The sequence below is a fragment of the Sinocyclocheilus rhinocerous genome, unplaced genomic scaffold (assembly GCF_001515625.1).
Source record: "Sinocyclocheilus rhinocerous isolate Xijiao unplaced genomic scaffold, SAMN03320098_v1.1 scaffold594, whole genome shotgun sequence".
Taxonomy (NCBI): Eukaryota; Metazoa; Chordata; class Actinopteri; order Cypriniformes; family Cyprinidae; genus Sinocyclocheilus; species Sinocyclocheilus rhinocerous.
In genome coordinates this window covers 1,579,862-1,597,603 of record NW_015645059.1, presented here as the reverse complement: position 1 = coordinate 1,597,603, position 17,742 = coordinate 1,579,862, and the positions used below count along the sequence as shown (strand labels likewise).

The 17,742-nt window shown below is 34.2% G+C and overlaps 2 protein-coding genes across 3 annotated transcripts in view; one reads left to right on the top strand and one right to left on the bottom strand.

Moving 5' to 3' along the window:
- Positions 1–11,324, top strand: part of rps6ka3b (ribosomal protein S6 kinase, polypeptide 3b) — a 61,629-nt gene extending 50,305 nt beyond the window's left edge. For both annotated transcript variants that reach the window (XM_016508461.1, XM_016508462.1), the window contains 15 exons: positions 1,029–1,066; positions 2,126–2,268; positions 2,688–2,758; positions 3,692–3,780; positions 5,227–5,291; positions 5,380–5,482; positions 5,679–5,803; positions 5,923–6,045; positions 6,759–6,848; positions 7,361–7,519; positions 8,502–8,663; positions 8,749–8,825; positions 8,906–9,023; positions 9,126–9,266; positions 9,999–11,324. In XM_016508461.1, coding sequence (XP_016363947.1) covers positions 1,029–1,066; positions 2,126–2,268; positions 2,688–2,758; positions 3,692–3,780; positions 5,227–5,291; positions 5,380–5,482; positions 5,679–5,803; positions 5,923–6,045; positions 6,759–6,848; positions 7,361–7,519; positions 8,502–8,663; positions 8,749–8,825; positions 8,906–9,023; positions 9,126–9,266; positions 9,999–10,121 — 1,627 coding nt within the window. In that variant the 3' untranslated portion in view covers positions 10,122–11,324. The remainder of the gene's footprint in view (positions 1–1,028; positions 1,067–2,125; positions 2,269–2,687; positions 2,759–3,691; positions 3,781–5,226; positions 5,292–5,379; positions 5,483–5,678; positions 5,804–5,922; positions 6,046–6,758; positions 6,849–7,360; positions 7,520–8,501; positions 8,664–8,748; positions 8,826–8,905; positions 9,024–9,125; positions 9,267–9,998) is intronic.
- Positions 11,325–13,416: 2,092 nt separating this feature from the next.
- Positions 13,417–17,367, bottom strand: LOC107705252 (zinc finger protein 337-like). The gene is made up of 2 exons (XM_016508459.1): positions 16,886–17,367; positions 13,417–14,591 (listed from the first exon to the last, which is right to left on the bottom strand). The coding sequence occupies exons 1-2, from the start codon at positions 17,174–17,176 to the stop codon at positions 13,428–13,430; spliced, it is 1,455 nt and encodes a 484-aa protein (XP_016363945.1). The 5' UTR covers positions 17,177–17,367; the 3' UTR covers positions 13,417–13,427.
- Between the last annotated feature and the right edge of the window lie 375 nt (positions 17,368–17,742).

The window sequence follows — 17,742 nt, the reverse complement described above, 5'->3', positions numbered from 1 at the left end:
CATTATTTATTATATTTATTTCATTTCAAACTTATTTATTTTAAAACAAAAAGACCATCAAATTCCAAACAGTGGAAATATGGAAATTTAACAAAAATTAAGTGATTATGTATTCATTGTTTAGACTTTTATTGTACTTTTAAAAAAGAAAAAGAAGAAAAAAACAAAGTGAAGTATGGAAAGAAAATTTGTCGAATTATTTTAAATTAATATTTTTAATACTTTTATTTAGCAAAGATGCATGAAATTAATCAACAGTGACAGTATAGACGTTAATAATGTTACTGAAAATTATTCATTCATTATTAAGAAATAAATTCTGTTCTTCTGAACTTTCCATTCAGCCAAGACACTTCTGGAAAAAAAATCATAGTTTCTGCAAAAAAAATAAAAAAATTAAACAGCACAGCTCTATTCGACATTGATAATAATATGAAATGTTTCTTGAGCAGCAAATCGGCATATCAGAATGATTTCTGAAGAAGCATGTGACACTGAAGACTGAAGTAATGATGCTGAAAATTCAGCGTTGCCATCACAGGAATAAATTACGATTTATATATATATTTAAAATAAAAAGCAGTTTAAATGGTAATAATATTTCACAATATTACTGTTATACTGTATTTTTATAAAAAATAAATGCAGCATTGGTGAACATAAGAGAATTATTATAAAAAAATGTTTTAAAAATCTTACTTTAAAAATCTTTTGAAAAATAGTGTATATTTTTCCTTTCCATGCTTCCATTTTTTGCTTTTTTTTTAAATCACTAAAACTCACTCACTCATTCTCTTTTTTTTTATCCTTCCTCACTGCTGTCTGTAAGGTCGTCCATAAATCACATTTATGTCTGGATAGAATAGGGCTATAAAAATAATGGCTGAAGTCTTGTAGCCGTGACATATAGAGATATGTCGTCATGGCTCAGGGTGGGAATGGCAGTAGAAAATAAGGGGACCCTTTGTGTGAGTGTGTTCATGCTCTGTTAAATGACTTTTTAATGCTGTGAATCTGTGTAATTTCAGCATTCTCTTGGATGAGGACGGCCACATAAAGCTGACAGGTAGGTCATTTCAGATTGCTGGAATGGCTGCATCAGCATGGTGCCACCTTGAGCGTTTAGGGCTTTGTGTTGATACCGCTTGACTGCAGCCTCATGGGAGGGCAGACAGACGATTTAACCTTCCCTCTGTAGAGGTTTATGACCATCTAAACCACACTCATACTATATGACAAGGTGAATTGCACAGAGCTACTGTGTGGAAAATGAATGTGCAGAAAATGAGGTTTTTTTAAATGATTGTGGGAAATTGAGATGTTGCCCTTTTTTTAGTATTATTTATAGTTTTTTGGGGGGATTTTTAGTTTTCATTTTAATCTTTGTTTTAGGAATTTTTTTTTTTTTTTGTGCTCTTGTCAATTTTACTTGTTTATATATATATATATATATATATATATATATATGAAAGCCCGTTTCCGCCACGGTGTACAAAAAAAAGGTAATTGCAACTTTTTATCTCACAATTCTGACTTTTTTCTCACAATTGCAAGTTTACATTTTGCTTTCTTTCAGAATTGTGAGATATAAACTTGCAGTTCTGAGAAATTAAGTCATAATTGCGTGCTATAAACCCACAGTTGAGAGTTTTAAAGTCAGTATTGCGTGATATAGACTTGCAATTGCAAGAAAAAAAGAACGTCAGAATCTCACACTTATTAGTTTATAGTTTATATCCTGGTTGCAATTATGAGTTCATATCATTCAAGTGCTAGTTTATATCACAATACTGAGAAATAAAGATGTAAACTCTCAATCGCAAGAAAAAAGTCTTAATTTGTGAGATAAAAACTTGCAATACCCTATTTTTATTTTTTATTCAGTGGCGGAAATGGGTTTCCATATATATACTGCTAAAAGTAAAACCGAAATAAAAATTAATAATAAATAAAAAAGGTAATTAGAAATATATATATATATATATATAATATATATTATAATGTGTAATCTTTGGATTTTATTTCAGCATTATTTCAGTTAACAAAAACAATTTTGAGTAGTTTTAGTTCCAGTTTTGTAACCCTGATGTTGCCATACTAAAATTGTGTTTGTGTGTGTCTTCAGATTTTGGACTCAGTAAGGAGTCGATCGATCACGAAAATAAAGCATACTCTTTCTGTGGGACAGTAGAGTATATGGCTCCAGAGGTGGTGAACAGAAGAGGACACACTTATAGCGCTGACTGGTGGTCTTACGGTGTACTCATGGTGAGGGAGCACCACTTCCTGTTTCTGCTCTTGTTTATTTTAACTTTTTGTAATTCGCTTTTTTCATTAAAATGTTTATTTTATTTAACTTTTTTTTTTTTTTGGTAACTTTTATGTATTTTATTTTGTTATTCATTTTTATTAATAAGTTAATAATGTTATTAATACATTTAAATGATTTTGTTATTTTAAAATACATTTAGGAAATGTAAAAATTCATTATTAAATAACAACTAATATAAAATAATAAAAAAAATCTTGAACACTATCTAAACTGGGCTGGAGCAATCTGGAATAGTGTTCCATGCTGGAGCAATCTGGAATAGTGTTCCATTAGACCGTTAAAAATGACTGAGTGCACTTTTATTCATATAAAATCACACTTCAGAGAAACAGCTTGTTTTGTTCTCCATCCTCAGTTTGAAATGCTGACTGGAACGCTGCCTTTCCAAGGCAAGGACCGCAAGGAAACCATGACTATGATTCTAAAGTGAGTGCGACGGCCTCATCCTTCCGCTATCCCGGCAGAGACTCCACTCACACTATAATCTAAACACAGTCATCCACTCTGAGTGGGAAGAGCCAGCGGAATTGGTCTGTGTAACATCTGGATGCTAAGTGCTGTAGCGATAAGGATAAGCCCTTGGTTTAGCTGACAGTGCTGTTTAGCTTAAAGACTAAGCACTAAACCGTCAGTAAACACGTAACCACACAAAACATACGTCACGTCATAATGCGGCCTGCTGAAGAGTGAATAACGCTCCGGCGTGACACTAGCACTGCTGTGGTGGATAATTACAATCAAAGGTCCGCGTACAGTTTTACGGCTTTGATAAACTGTAGTAATGTGGTTTTAGTAGAATGACTGCAGACATTTAGAGAAGGCGAGATGAGAGTTTGTCAATTACAGTGTTCATCTGAGGCTTCTGCAGAGGACTGATAAGAACCGACAATTGCCACTGATGTGAATACACAAAGTATTAGCTGTGGAAGTGACATCAGTGCAGATGACAGTGACTGACTTTGTCTTTTTCCTCTGTTCTATGTTATCTGACCTCCAGACTTGTGTAGACAGATTTTGGACCATAATTTGACTTTGTCATCACAAGATCTAATACACATTACAGCTCATTCTGGTAAAAAAACAAAAAAAACTGCTCACTTAGAGAGGAAGTGATTTTCTGGCCGACATGACATGTTTGGCATGTAAAGGCTGAAAAATTATGTAGAAAAGACGCTTAATTGGATAACAGAGCATTAGAATAAAAATACGTTCTTCAATCTGATTGGTTAACGACCGGCACTTACAATTGTGTAGCTTAATAATAAAGGGATGATCTTTCATTTGCTGACTATCTGAACTCTGGCTTGACTCTTGATATGATTTTTTTGTTTGTTTGTTTGTTTTTTGCTTTTTTTGTAGGGCGAAGCTTGGAATGCCTCCGTTTCTGAGTTCAGAAGCTCAGAGTCTCCTCAGGAGCCTTTTCAAACGAAACCCTTCCAATAGATTAGGTAAGCCCACTCACATACACTGGTATTTAAAAGTTTGGGGACTTTATTCTATTCTATTCTATTCTATTCTATTCTATTCTGCAAGGATGCACTGAATTAACCAAAGGTGACAACAAAGACATTTATAATGTTATAAAAAATATATATTTCAAATAAATACTGTTCTTTTTAACTTTCTGCTCTTTAAAGAATCCAGAAAAAATACATCATTTTTTTCCACAAAAATGTACAACACAACTCTTTCAGCATTGTTAATAATAACGTAAATAATGTTTCTTGAGCACCAAATCAGCATATTAGAATGATTTCTGAAGGATCATGTGATTTTTGCCATCACAGGAGTAAATTACATTTTAAAATATATTCAAATAAAAAGCAGTTGTGTCAAATTATATTAATATTTAATTCATTAAACATTATATTTAAATATATTTATTTTATTGTGTGAACTGTATTTTTTTACTAAAATAAATGCAACTTTGGTGAGCATAATAGACTTCTTAAATCATTAAAGGGGTCATATGATGTTGAACAAAACATTATTCAAACATTATTCAAAAAAAGAACATTATTTTGTGTATTTGGTGTAATGAAAAGTGTTTATGCGGTTTAAGGTTAAAAAACACATTATTTTCCACATACTGTACATTATTGTTTCTCCTCTATGCCCCAGCTTTCTGAAACGCGTCGATTTTTACAAAGCTCATCGGTCTGAAAAGCGAGGTGTGCTCTGATTGGCCAGCTATCCAGTGCGTTGTGATTGGCCGAATACCTCAAGCGTGAGACGGAAATGTTACGCCCCTTGCCATATTGTGATGATGCCCTGACAGGCCGGAGCGATGATTCAAAAACATGAAAACCCATTACAAACGAGGCATTTGTTGCATCCAGTGGGGACATAATTACAGATTATAATTACTTATACTGTCTTTTAACACGTTGCATTGCATCTGTCTGCATTTGTGAACGGAGAAATGACAAACTACAAACGCTACTCTACACTGCTCAAAACTCGCGTTTAAATCGTCAGTGGCAAATTCTTTAAATATAAAAAAACGTACTTATAGTCTGTGAGTCAGAAGATCCGGCATTGTAGTCTACTCTACCAGGATGTTATGCAAATCTTCTCACATAGTGACGTAGATATGTGGGGGTGTGTTAGAACGAGCCGTTTTAGGTAGGCGTGGTTGACTCTTAACTTTTATAAAGAATATCTCTTTGGATTTGAGACTTTAGTCTTTGCAACTTTACAGATCTTCTTTATGCACCAAGAGCTTGTAACACTCCAAAGAGAAAGGAAAAATTTAAATTGCATCATATGACCCCTTTAAAAGCATAATACTGACCCCAACCTTTTAAATAGCAGTGTATTAGACTGACTGGATGGTCATTTCTGCAGAGTAAGTTATGCATATTTGATTTTAACTTGACTGTGGTCATCTGCAGGTGCTGGTCCAGACGGAGTTGAAGAGATAAAGAGACACCCATTTTATGCTACCATTGACTGGAATGTGAGTCTTTACAGGAACATTTTTACAGGAATGACACTCTATTAATGTAAGGTGGTTTTAATGTTTTATCGTGTCTTGTTTGTCTAAGAAATTATTTAGAAGAGAGATTCACCCACCCTTCAAACCAGCCTCTGGCAGACCAGACGACACATTCTACTTTGACCCAGAATTTACAGCAAAAACTCCCAAAGGTACATCAGCTTATTATAACGGACTATGTCTGACCCTAGATCAGGTAGACTGTGTTTGCCATCCGTCTTTAATCCCCTCTCAGACAAAAACACGAAAACCTATTTATTTAAATGCTGCTAGACCTTTTGAAATCTGTCGGATTATTTGATGGTGTATTTAATGACTTGATCAAAACCGCTGTGTGTTTTCTGCTAGACTCTCCAGGTGTACCCCCTAGTGCCAATGCCAATCAACTCTTCAGAGGTTTCAGTTTTGTGGCCATCAGCTCAGAAGAAGAGTCTCAACCCTTGCAGAGCAACAGTGTGAGCTCTATAGTTCAGGTATACACACAGTTAAGCCTCTTTCCACGTAGTATATGCTGTAATGACTGTTTTTAACGTCTAGCTATGAGTCAGATTTTATGTCAGCATTACATCTGGTTGTTTTTACTCTGTAACAGCTCCACAGAAGCGTGTCTCAGTTCAATGACGCATATGAGGTGAAGGAGGATATCGGGGTTGGCTCGTATTCCATCTGCAGACGCTGCATACAGAAAAGCACAGGAATGGAGTATGCAGTGAAGGTGAGAAGCGAGTCATATTAAACCAACACACTGACTGGTTGCTTTCATTGAGGCAGTAAGTCACCATCCAGAACACTTTAGCAAATTAATAGCAAAAATAAATCATTTAAAAACTAAATGTTATTTATATGTACAAGTCATTATTAGATATTTAACTGTGCCTGTTCATTTCCCATTTAGTTTATATTTAGATTAAAAATAAAACACTAAAAACTAAAATCAATCATTGTAAATTTAGGCCTCATAACATAACATAAATGTATCAAAAAGGAACGCTCACAAATAATAATATAATAATAACAATTATTAAACAGAAAAAATGAAATATATTTTAAAATTACATATTAAATTAAACTTTAAATGAGCGTTAAATGTTATTTTAAAATTTTTATATATTGACATTTTTCATTTTTAATAATAAAAAACACTACTAATTTATTAACTTTGTTAAATTGTAATATTTAGCATATAACAATGAATATCCATTTTTTATAGTGGACATTATTATAATACAGAAATTCACTTGTAGCAATTAAAACAACTCGTTTTAGGTTTTATTGTTTTATTTTCAATTTATTATTAATTATTTAAATTCTAGACAGCATTCATTTTTAAAGTATTTTTGGCCTTTTGAAAGACAATTTAATACTGCTTTTTTATACAATGACTTTCTTGGACATTGTAATATATCTCTGTATATTTTTCTTGTTTAGATAATCAATAAAGCTAAACGGGATCCAACGGAGGAGGTGGAAATTCTGTTACGCTATGGACAGCATCCAAATATAATCACCTTGAAAGACGTGAGTGTTTAAAACAAGGATGCAGTCTTTTTATTTTCATCCATAAGGTTGAAAGACAATAGTCTGTGGCGGCAGACTCTGAGCTTTGTCTCAGTGGCTAAACACAATTCTATTAAGGTAATGTCTTGTTCTTTTCAAAGAGCATTGATGTGTTTACCTAAAACCGATTCTGCTCTGACATTTCCGGAATGAGAGAGTAGTATAATGAGTTTCTGCTCTTATAGTCTTTCCTGCAAATTACTCCGAGCAGGTTATCCATCATTCATATTCATTTAGCAGTGTATTAGTATTATTGTTTCCTTACATTATAAATGCATCTGCTTCAAGTGTTCCTTAACAAACACAAAATTAGTTTTGCTGCAGATGTAAACATCCTAATCATAGTGTTATGTATTGCAGAATTGGTTTCTATAGCATTTAATGAAAAGTGATGTTAGTAATAAAATAGAAGAGATGTTGAATTGAAACTGATTAGCAATGATTGACTAATATAACTGTGTCACTGTATGCAGGTGTACGACGATGGCCGCTCAGTGTATCTGGTGACAGAACTGCTGAAGGGAGGGGAACTGCTGGATAAGATCCTCAGACAGAAGTTCTTCTCAGAGCGAGAGACCAGCGCTGTGCTGTACACCATCACAAAGACTGTGGAGTACCTGCACACTCAAGGGGTATGTGACCTCTCTAGAGCTCAAACTATAGTAAAGAACAAAGTAAAATGTGTGCAATACATCAGTGTTTAGGGAGACAATAGCTGAGGGAATGAAACTTAAAGCCCAGCTGAAGTACATTAAGATTGTGATCTTGGGAAACGAGGCTTTGTGAGACTGCCGCACCCCTGGTCTTACCACATACTGCTTTATAATGGCTCTGATGCAGATAAACTCAACATTAGAAGCCAAGAGGGTCTCATTCAAGCCGCAATAGATGAAAAAGCCTGTAGTATACACAGCCATTCAAGAGTTCTCGAGACGTTTTGAAAAAATCTCATATGCTTAACAAGGCTGCATTTATTTGATGAAATATAGTCAAGGCAAGGCAAGTTTATTTATATAGCACATTTCATACACAATGGTAATTCAAAGTGCTTTACATACAGTAAAACAGTAATATTGTAAAATATTATCACAATGTTTTCTATTTTAATCTGTTTTATAAAATGTCATTTATTCCTGTGATGCAAAGCTGAATTTTCAGCATCATAACTCCATTCTTCAATGTCACATGATCCTTCAGAAATCATTCTAATATGCGGATTTGATGCTCAAGAAACATTTCTTATTATTAATAATGATGAAAACAGTTGTGCTGTTTAATACTTTTTTTTTTCAAGTTTATGAACAGCATTTACTCGAAATAGAAATCTTTTGTAACCTTATAAATGTCTGTACTGTCACTTTTGATCAATTTAATGTGTCCTTGCTAAATGAAAGTATTAATTTCTTTTTTAAAAAATCATACTGACTCCAAACGTTTGGACGGTAGTGTATATAACTGTATATAATAAAATTGAAATGATTATGTAAAAATGTATAATAACAGTAATAATTTGAATTAGAAATGAAGTGATCATTTAAAATGTATTTAAAAATTTATTTATATGGTCCGTGAGCCACCTTGGTTCTAACGTAAGCTTCCTTTCCTCCTCATCAGGTGGTTCACAGGGATCTGAAGCCCAGTAACATCCTTTATGTTGATGAATCTGGGAATCCCGAGTCCATCCGGATCTGTGACTTTGGCTTTGCCAAGCAGCTGAGAGCGGAAAACGGACTGCTGATGACGCCCTGTTACACTGCCAACTTTGTGGCCCCAGAGGTACATTTTGCATGTCGGAGGTGGCACAAGATTTTGTAAAATAAAAGTCAGTTTCTTAATCAAAAAAAATCATTTTGGTCCCCAGGTGCTGAAGAAACAGGGTTATGATGCTGCCTGTGATATCTGGAGTTTAGGCGTCCTTTTGTACACAATGTTAACTGGGTAAGTAAGTATGTAAACCTAGCACTGACTATAGTTTTGAAAATGTGTTTGTATTCAACTGACACTGGGCTTTTTCTCAGCTTTACTCCATTTGCTAATGGCCCAGAGGACACACCGGAGGCGATTCTAGCTCGAATCGGCAGTGGGAAGTTTTCTCTCACAGGCGGATACTGGAGCTCTGTTTCACTTGAGGCAAAGGTACCCACTTGAGAAGAGCATCTAAATTACACTCTTCAAAAAAACATCTCCTTAAAGACCCACCAGACAAAATAAATCATTCAAACACCTTGTCTTTTACAGGACTTGGTGTCTAAGATGTTGCATGTAGACCCCCATCAGAGACTAACAGCTGCACAGGTGTTGAAACATCCCTGGATCCTTCACAGAGACCAGCTCCCCAAATACCAGCTGAACAGACAGGACGCCCCCCATCTGGTTAAGGTTTGGTCCTGTCCACACATTATGCTTTAGAATAAAACTTAAATATCTAAAAAATATTCCCATAAATATTTTACTTTGCTCTTAAACTTATTTTATATTTCAAATGCTCCTAGAATACACAAGGTTCACAAATTCACAGAATTTTTTTTAAATATCAAGGAATTATTAACAAATGTACTGTATTTTTATAGTATTAACAGTTTTTTAATATTATTAAAAGTATATTTAAATTCTTAATATATATCGTATTTATTACTTCCTTTCTTCCAGTAGATAAGGACTAATTATTATGAATGACGATGATAGATAGATAGATAGATAGATAGATAGATAGATGATATCTTCCAGTAGATGAGTAATTATTATGAATCACGATAGATAGATAGATAGATAGATAGATGATAGATGATATCTTCCAGTAGATGAGTAATTATTATGAATCACGATAGATAGATAGATAGATAGATAGATGATAGATGATATCTTCCAGTAGATGAGTAATTATTATGAATCACGATAGATAGATAGATAGATAGATAGATGATAGATGATATCTTCCAGTAGATGAGTAATTATTATGAATCTAGATAGATAGATAGATAGATAGATAGATAGATAGATGTGTATATATATTTATCTAGAATTTCCTTTTTTTACATTTTATAAAAAGATGAAAATTTTCAGAAGACAGTTTAATTCAGCAAGGTTTGTGTGAAATCTTTCCTCCTGTAGGGGGCGATGGCTGCTACATACTCTGCCTTGAATAGGAACGTTCCTCCCATGCTGGAGCCCGTGGGCTGTTCTATTCTCGCTCAGCGCAGAGGAGTGAAAAAACTGACCTCCACTGCTTTATGAGCAAATACCTTCCACCTCCAACCCCGTGACCTCTAGCTTGGTTTGAGCACAGCCTGAACTCGGCTTGCTTGCTGCCCACCATGCATCATGGCCTTAGAGCCAAGCGTAGATTCTGAGGACCCCTGGTGGACAATCAAAATCTTCCTTCACTGGTTACAATGAGGGCCAATAAAAACAGTTTGGCCTGTACAATCACGCCTCTGCCTCTAAACGCAAACCAATGAAGAATCTGTGGACTATTTCTGAAGAGCAAATTACCTGAGCGTATGAATATAAACATACTGCATCTCAGTCATTATAAAAAGCTAAGATGTATTCAGGGCGGATGTGGATTTTAGAGGACGACAACAAATTCCTGCACCAAAGTGTGCGCACAGTTGCGAAAAGCTCCAGTTGTATGGGGATGTTGTATATGGGATATGTTCCTGTCAGGCTGACACTGAATATTCATATTGTATCCTGTTCTGGCCTATTATTTTACATCATTAACGCCACATTGCATATTTAAGTCCCACCAAACCTGGCGTATCCCAGCAAACCTTGTTCTCCAGTCATTTGTGGACAGCGAAAAAGGAGAGACTCCCTCAGCAGATCCATGCAAGGCTATAAGACGAGTCCAAATGTTTATATGACCACTGCTGGTGTTAGCTTAGCGTTATATTTACAAAACGACAATGTGAACAAGGTCCAAAGCACGAAAATGCAGTGGAGGCCTACATGTAAACGGCACAGAATGTCAAAAAGAGAACTCAGGTGAAACGCAATACATTATACAAAAAAAATAAGCTGGGACGGAAATGTATACGGCTGTATCGCCTCACCTAAAACCTGCTGACCTGTTTATTTGTTCGGATGTAGAGAATTACAGAAATGCTCAGAGATATATGTAGTGACTTTTTAAGTGACTACTTACAGCCTTGACATATTTTTATAAATGTGCATGGGCAAGATGCTATATTAGCTAGTAGCTCTGTGGAAGTGGGCATGACTGAGGATGTTTTCCCCCTTTAATATTTTTTTTTAATTCTTATTATTATTCCTTACAGGGTTTTTTTTTTCTGAGCAAGTTTAAATATGTTGTACATTTTTCTTTTCATCTCAGTTGTATTTTTCCCGTCTTTGACTTGGAAGAGTGCTGGAAATGTTGCTGTCCATATAGCAAGCTGCTATCCTTCTTTCTTTTGTACATGTAGAAAATAAAGTTGGCCATTTTTACAAAAAAACTTTATGATGACTGTAAATGTATTTTTTTGCACTGTTGTCATTTTTATAGAAAGTGTTCATCGTACAATACTCAGAACATGGTTAAGCCAAAGCGCAAAGACAAGCTTTTAATTATGCTGCATGTTAGATTCATATTTGGTGAACTCTGACCTAAATTTGCATAGCACATTTGATGATCTAAATGTCACTTTGACCTTCTGATTCAATGCAAAGAATTCAAATTGCATGGCTGGCTGTGTTGCAGGAAACAATATGTTTTAACACTATATTTATTATTTATAATTCTGGCATTTAATAATTTTGCATGCTTAATTTGCAGTGTGACTGAGCTTTTAGAAACAAAATTGTTAAAAATATATACACTACCATTGAAAGGGGTGATTGATTTCGATTTCACTTTTTTAACGTTAGTGTGTAATGTTGCTGTTTGAGCATAAACAACGAAAACAGCGTATCTGTGTGACGCAGCTGACACAGAACAGCATACGCTGTTTACGTCCAGCGGATATTCTCCAAAATGGCACCAGGGTGATGCGGAGACGAATTGTTAAATAAAGCCGTTATTTTTTTTCTTTTGCGCACAAAAAGTATTCTCGTAGCTTCGTATAATTGCGGATGAACCACTGATGTCACATGGATTATTTTACAGATCTCCTTGCTACGTTTCTGGACTTGGGAACATTTCAGTTGCATTGCTGTCTACGCAGGTTCAGACAGCTCTCAGATTCCATCAAAAATATCTTAATTTGTGTTCCGAAGATGAACGAAGGTCTTACGGGTTTGAAACTACATGAGGGTGAGTAATTAATGACAGAATTTTCATTTTTGGGTGAACTATCCCTTTAACGACGCCTTTGCTTACAATACAACCGGAGCACATGCCGCTGAGGTGAGGGGCGGGACGGTTAGACGTGCACTAGAGGCGGTTTAGCTAATCACAACACACTAGGCTAGCAAACCAATCAGAGCCCACCACCTATTTCTGAGGGAGGGGCTTCATAAAAGCAGGAAATGATCAGCGCGTTTCTCAGAGAAGGGACAGAGCGGTGTGGAATAAAGGTAAATGATGTGAAAAATAATGTTTTTTTTTAAAAAACGAAGCATTAACACATGTTAGACTGCACCCCATAAACACAATCAAGCCTAGATAAAAAAAACAGTGAACCACCCCTTTAAAATTTTTGGGGTAAATTAAAACACTAATATGATGAAATATTATTACAATTTATAAACTGTTTCCTGTTTTAAGATATTTTAAAAATGTAATTTATTCCTGTAATGATAAAGCGGAATTTTCAGTCTCCAGTCTTCAGTGTCACATGATCCTTCAGAAATCATTCTAATATGCTGATTCGATGCTCAAGAAACATTTCTTATTGTCAGTGTTGAAAACAGTTGTGCTGCCTAATATTTTTGTGGAAATCATGACACATTTTCTAAATGAATAGAAAGTTTAAAAGAACAGCATTTATCAGAAATTGAAACAAATTATAATTGTCTTTACTGTCACATTTGGTCCATATAATGCATCCCATGCTAAATAAAAGTATTCATTTCTAATTTAAAAAGAGAAAGAGAGAGAGAAACTTACTAATGCCAATCCTTTAAAGTAGTTTATTTATAACTATAAAATTTAGAAAATCTGACCATAAATGCGTCTCTTCGCATCAAGACTACAACAGTCTTAAAGTAATAATCATACATGATATTTTAATACTGTTTTTAAGAAAAGCATCTTATGTATGTAATATGTCTTTGTAAATATGCACGTAGAATGTCTAAACATTATTAGCGGTTAAACATTATTACTAACACCACAGAGGCTTACATTTTCTACATGATAAAAAGATAATCAAATGTATGTACAATATATGGTTACATATTCTGTAAAAAGAAATACAGAAATCTGCCTACAATATACAATTTTTAGTTTAACATTTAAACAGAATTATGCCTTTAGGTTTAACCTTAAACCTAACTAGTGAAAGAAAAAAAACAAAGGAGAGTTTTCACCTTTGGTTAGCCAAAAAAAAAAAAAAAACCTATGCAGTTCATTATAAAATTCTTGTTTAGACGGAGATCTCATTGTGTGCCAGAGCTTTCCTCACTCTTCTTCTCCTCTTCATGATTATCTTGGGGAAGTTCCTTTTCCACAACCACATTTTCAGACTCCACACCTTCGACTGTTGATGGATCCACTGAATTCCCAGACAGAACTTCCATCTCATCTTCACTGAGCAGCTCCATCTCATCTTCTTCCTGCCTCACAGTCACTGGATCCATTCCTTCCTCAGAGCTATTCACACTGACAAGACTTATTTCAGTATCGTTTGGCTGGTTCTCAACAGACTCATCAGGCTGCTGCTCAGAAAGGCTCTTCTGCTCATGGGTGGCCATGTGTGCCGTGTAGCCTCGCTGTGAAAAATAAATTTTGCAGATGTCGCAGTAGAACGGGGTCATCACGTTGTGTTTGTCCATGTGTTTGACGTAGCCGTTGACTCTTAGGAAACCCTTATCGCAGGTCTTACACAAGAGTTTCTCTCCAGCATGAGATGATTTGAGATGCTGAATGAGGGAACCTCTGTACTGATAGCTCTTTTCACAGATGGGGCAGATGCATGTGAGTTTGGATGAGTGATGTTTCATGTGAGCAACGAGAGCAACTTTGTAGCCGAAACGTCTGGGACATAAGTGGCATGTGAACGGCATGGTCGACTCCGCATCCTCGTGAACTTTCTGGTGAGCTTTCAAAAAAGCTTGATGGGGGAAGCCCTTTCCACACTGTTGGCACACAAACCTCCCTTCTGGATTCTCCTTAGTGTGTATGACTCGATGGCGCAAAAGGAGACCCATTTTAAGAAACTTCTCCCCACAAATTGAACAAATATAAAACTTTTCTTTGACTTCAGATTCGGTTTTATTTTTAGCGTGATTAGCCCGTCGATGCTTCATTAGGGTGCGTCTACTACGGAACCTCTGGCCACAAGTTAGACAGTTGATACACTTTCTGGCATGATTTTCTTTAACCCCGAAAATTACAGTCGAGATGCCGTCCTCAGTAACGGCTAGCTCACTCTCTTCATATTTAACACCCTCATCCCGTGAGGAGTTCAGCTCTTGTCCAGATGTCATCATGTTGGTACTCAGCTCATATTCAAGAGGCTCCTCTTTGACACAAGCAAGTGAAACGGCCTCAGAAATGGTGATTTTACATGTGTCATCTTCCACACTCTCATCTTCTGCTTCCTGTCAGATACAACATAATATAGTATTACATATTATTATAGACAGACAGATAGATAGATAGATACAGTTTAAATTTCTATATACACATTTAAATTACATATAACATAATTAAATGTAATTATATGTATATATAAATTATGTACTTTATGTAACGTAAATAAATGTAATTTATATGTAATATTTTTATGTAATTTACATAAGCAAAATATATGTAACATTTTAACATGACATAAAATGACATAACATCTTTTAATATATTTATATATAATTACATATTACATTTCATTTATATATTATAAACAAAATTACATATTTTACATATTTACAGAACATGTACATATTTACATTTGATTTACATATTACATAAAATTTAATTGCGCATTAAATGTAATTATATAATATATATAATAAATTGTGTAATTTACATAGGGCTGGACGATATGGCCAAAATTGATATCACGATGTATTTCTTAATTTCGGTCGATACGATATAATTCCGATATCGATATGAACACTATTTATCTGAAATAGAAATCTTTTGTAACATTATAAATGCCTTTATCATCACTTTTGATCAATTTTAAGCATCCTTGCTAAATAAAAGTATTAATTTCTATAATTTCTTTCTCAAAAAAATAATAAAAATTATACTGAATGGAATAGTGTATAATGTTACAAAAGCTTTTTATTTCAGATAAATGCTGATCTTTGGATCTTTCTATTCATCAAAGAATCCTGAAAAAAAAATGTACTCAACTGTTTTAAATATTGATAATCAGCAAATCAGCATATTAGAATGATTTCTGAAGGATCATGTGACACTGAAGACTGGAGTAATGATGCTGAAAATTTACCTATGTATGATCACAGGAATAAATTACATTTTAAAATCTATTCAAATAGAAAGCAATTTTAAATAGTAAAAATATTTTAACATTTTACTGTTTTTGCTGTACTTTGGATCAAATAAATGCAGCCTTGGTGAGCAGAAGAGAATTCTAAAAAAAAAAAAAAAAAAAAATTTATTTTTTAATGATTTAATTAATTAAATCATTAAAAATCTTACTGTTCAAAAACTTTTGACTGGTAGTGTAGGCTGATTATTCTTATAGATTGAAACAAATGTGCTTCAGCCAAAAAAAAAAGGGTATGAAAAGTGCTCCGAGTTGCTGCAGAAAACAAAAAAATTGAACAACAAAAACTGGAAATGTTGCTGGAGACGGGCTTATTTAAAATGAAAACTCATGCTCTGCTAGCAGGAGGCGCTTTTAGAGTGATAGAACTAGCGGTTTCTCCAGTAATGGCTGTAATCAAAGCAGCTCTGCTCATGAATGCTACTTTATCAGATAAAATGAAAATGTCATTGAAACTTTTCTGAAGACAGTCGGTTCCCTTCACAGATACATTTATATAAAACACCCGCGACATTTTTTGATTTTGAAACGTGCAGTGCTCATGTTTATTCAACGAAGTCAAACGGCACAAATAAATCAGTGTATGGGAAACACTGGTAATGTATATCGAAATATCGGAAATGTGTTTAAAAATCATATCACCGTTATTGAAAAAAATTATATCGCGATACATATTGATATTGAATTATTGTCCAGCCCTAAATTTACATATGAGCAAAATAAATATTTTCATATAGAATATTGATGTTTAATTATATCATGTAATTACATTTAATTTATATAGTATATACAAAACAATTAAATGGAATTATATTATGTATAATTAAAATATGTAATTTATTGTAAAATCGATCTATATATGCTTATATATTCAACATAGTGTTGTTTAATTATATTTAATTGCAATTAATTTATCTATTACATATAGAATAAATGTAACTGTACTTTAAGTGTAATTATGGCCCCACTTTATATTAAGTGGCCTTAACTACTATGTACTTACATCAAAAATTAAGTACAATGTACTTATTGTGTTCATATTGTATTGCAAAACACTTTTGCTGCTATTGAGGTGGGATACGGGTAAGGTTAGGGACAGGTTTGTTGGTATGGGTAGGTTTAAGGGTGGGTTAAGGTGTAAGGGATGGGTCAACTGTGTAATTATAAATGTAATTACAGAAATTAATTACAGATGTAATTACATGCAGGTATTTTTAAAATATAAGTACAATGTAAAAACATGTATGTACACAATAAGTGCACTGTACCAAATTATTAATTTAAATGTAAGTACATAGTTGTTAAGGCCACTTAATATAAAGTGGGTCCGTAATTATATATTAAGTTTATTATATATAATAAACAAAATGAATTTCCTACCTGTATCTCCCTTTCTGGCTCAGGTGATCGATTAACAGTTTGTACTGTAGGAACAGCATCCACGCTTAGTATCATGCATGTGGCATAACCCAGATCCATTTTGAAGTAGTTCTCCTCAGAGAAATGATCCCCGCACACTCGGCATGAAGAGGTTGCGTCTTCCCCATCACCTTTACTGTCTTCGATAAACTTTAACCACAGACTGCGTCTTTTCGGATCCTCGGGTAACATGTAATGAATAATGGTGTCCGATCGGTTCGGACAACCACCTACCACACATTTATGCAGCATGTTTACGACGTAACTGGTTTGAGCTTTAATATGGAATGTTTAGACTATATGAACAAGCTGTTATTTGCATCTAGATTGCCTACAATCCCTTGATCATAGTAGAAAATTCCACTTTACGGCCTTTTAAATATACAGCATAAGAAAAGGCATTCAAAACAAGGCGCAATGCTGTTTTTTCTGATGCCACACATTAATTGTGACACTGTCGCCACCTACCGGATAGGAGGTCTAGTAAATTTATTGCGATTAGTTTGTTTTTTCAATCTTAAATGTATTTTTATCAAGCGCATCTTTCTTTTCAACTGTATTTTTATCCGTGTTTACATCTATACTTTTAGCTTTACACAATATATCTGTACTTTTCCCCTTTTCTTAAAAATGTTTTAGTTCTTCTGAACTATTCAGAAATTAGTTAATATATCATATTAATTTGATATAATATCATCATATCGTATCGTTTTAGATAATAATAAATTGTAGATGCAGCCCACTACTATAAAAATTCATATTCTATCAGCTCCTGAGCTGGTTGCGGTTGTGAATAAAGTTTTGCGCTGTTGAATGAG

Excerpts from the sequence above, each read along its gene's own strand:
- LOC107705252 (XM_016508459.1), bottom strand. The coding sequence starts at position 17,176 with ATGCTGCATAAATGTGTGGTAGGTGGTTGTCCGAACCGATCGGACACC. Across the intron at positions 14,592-16,885 it reads AGCCAGAAAGGGAGATACAG|GAAGCAGAAGATGAGAGTGT; the intron begins GTAGGAAATTCA and ends TGTATCTGACAG.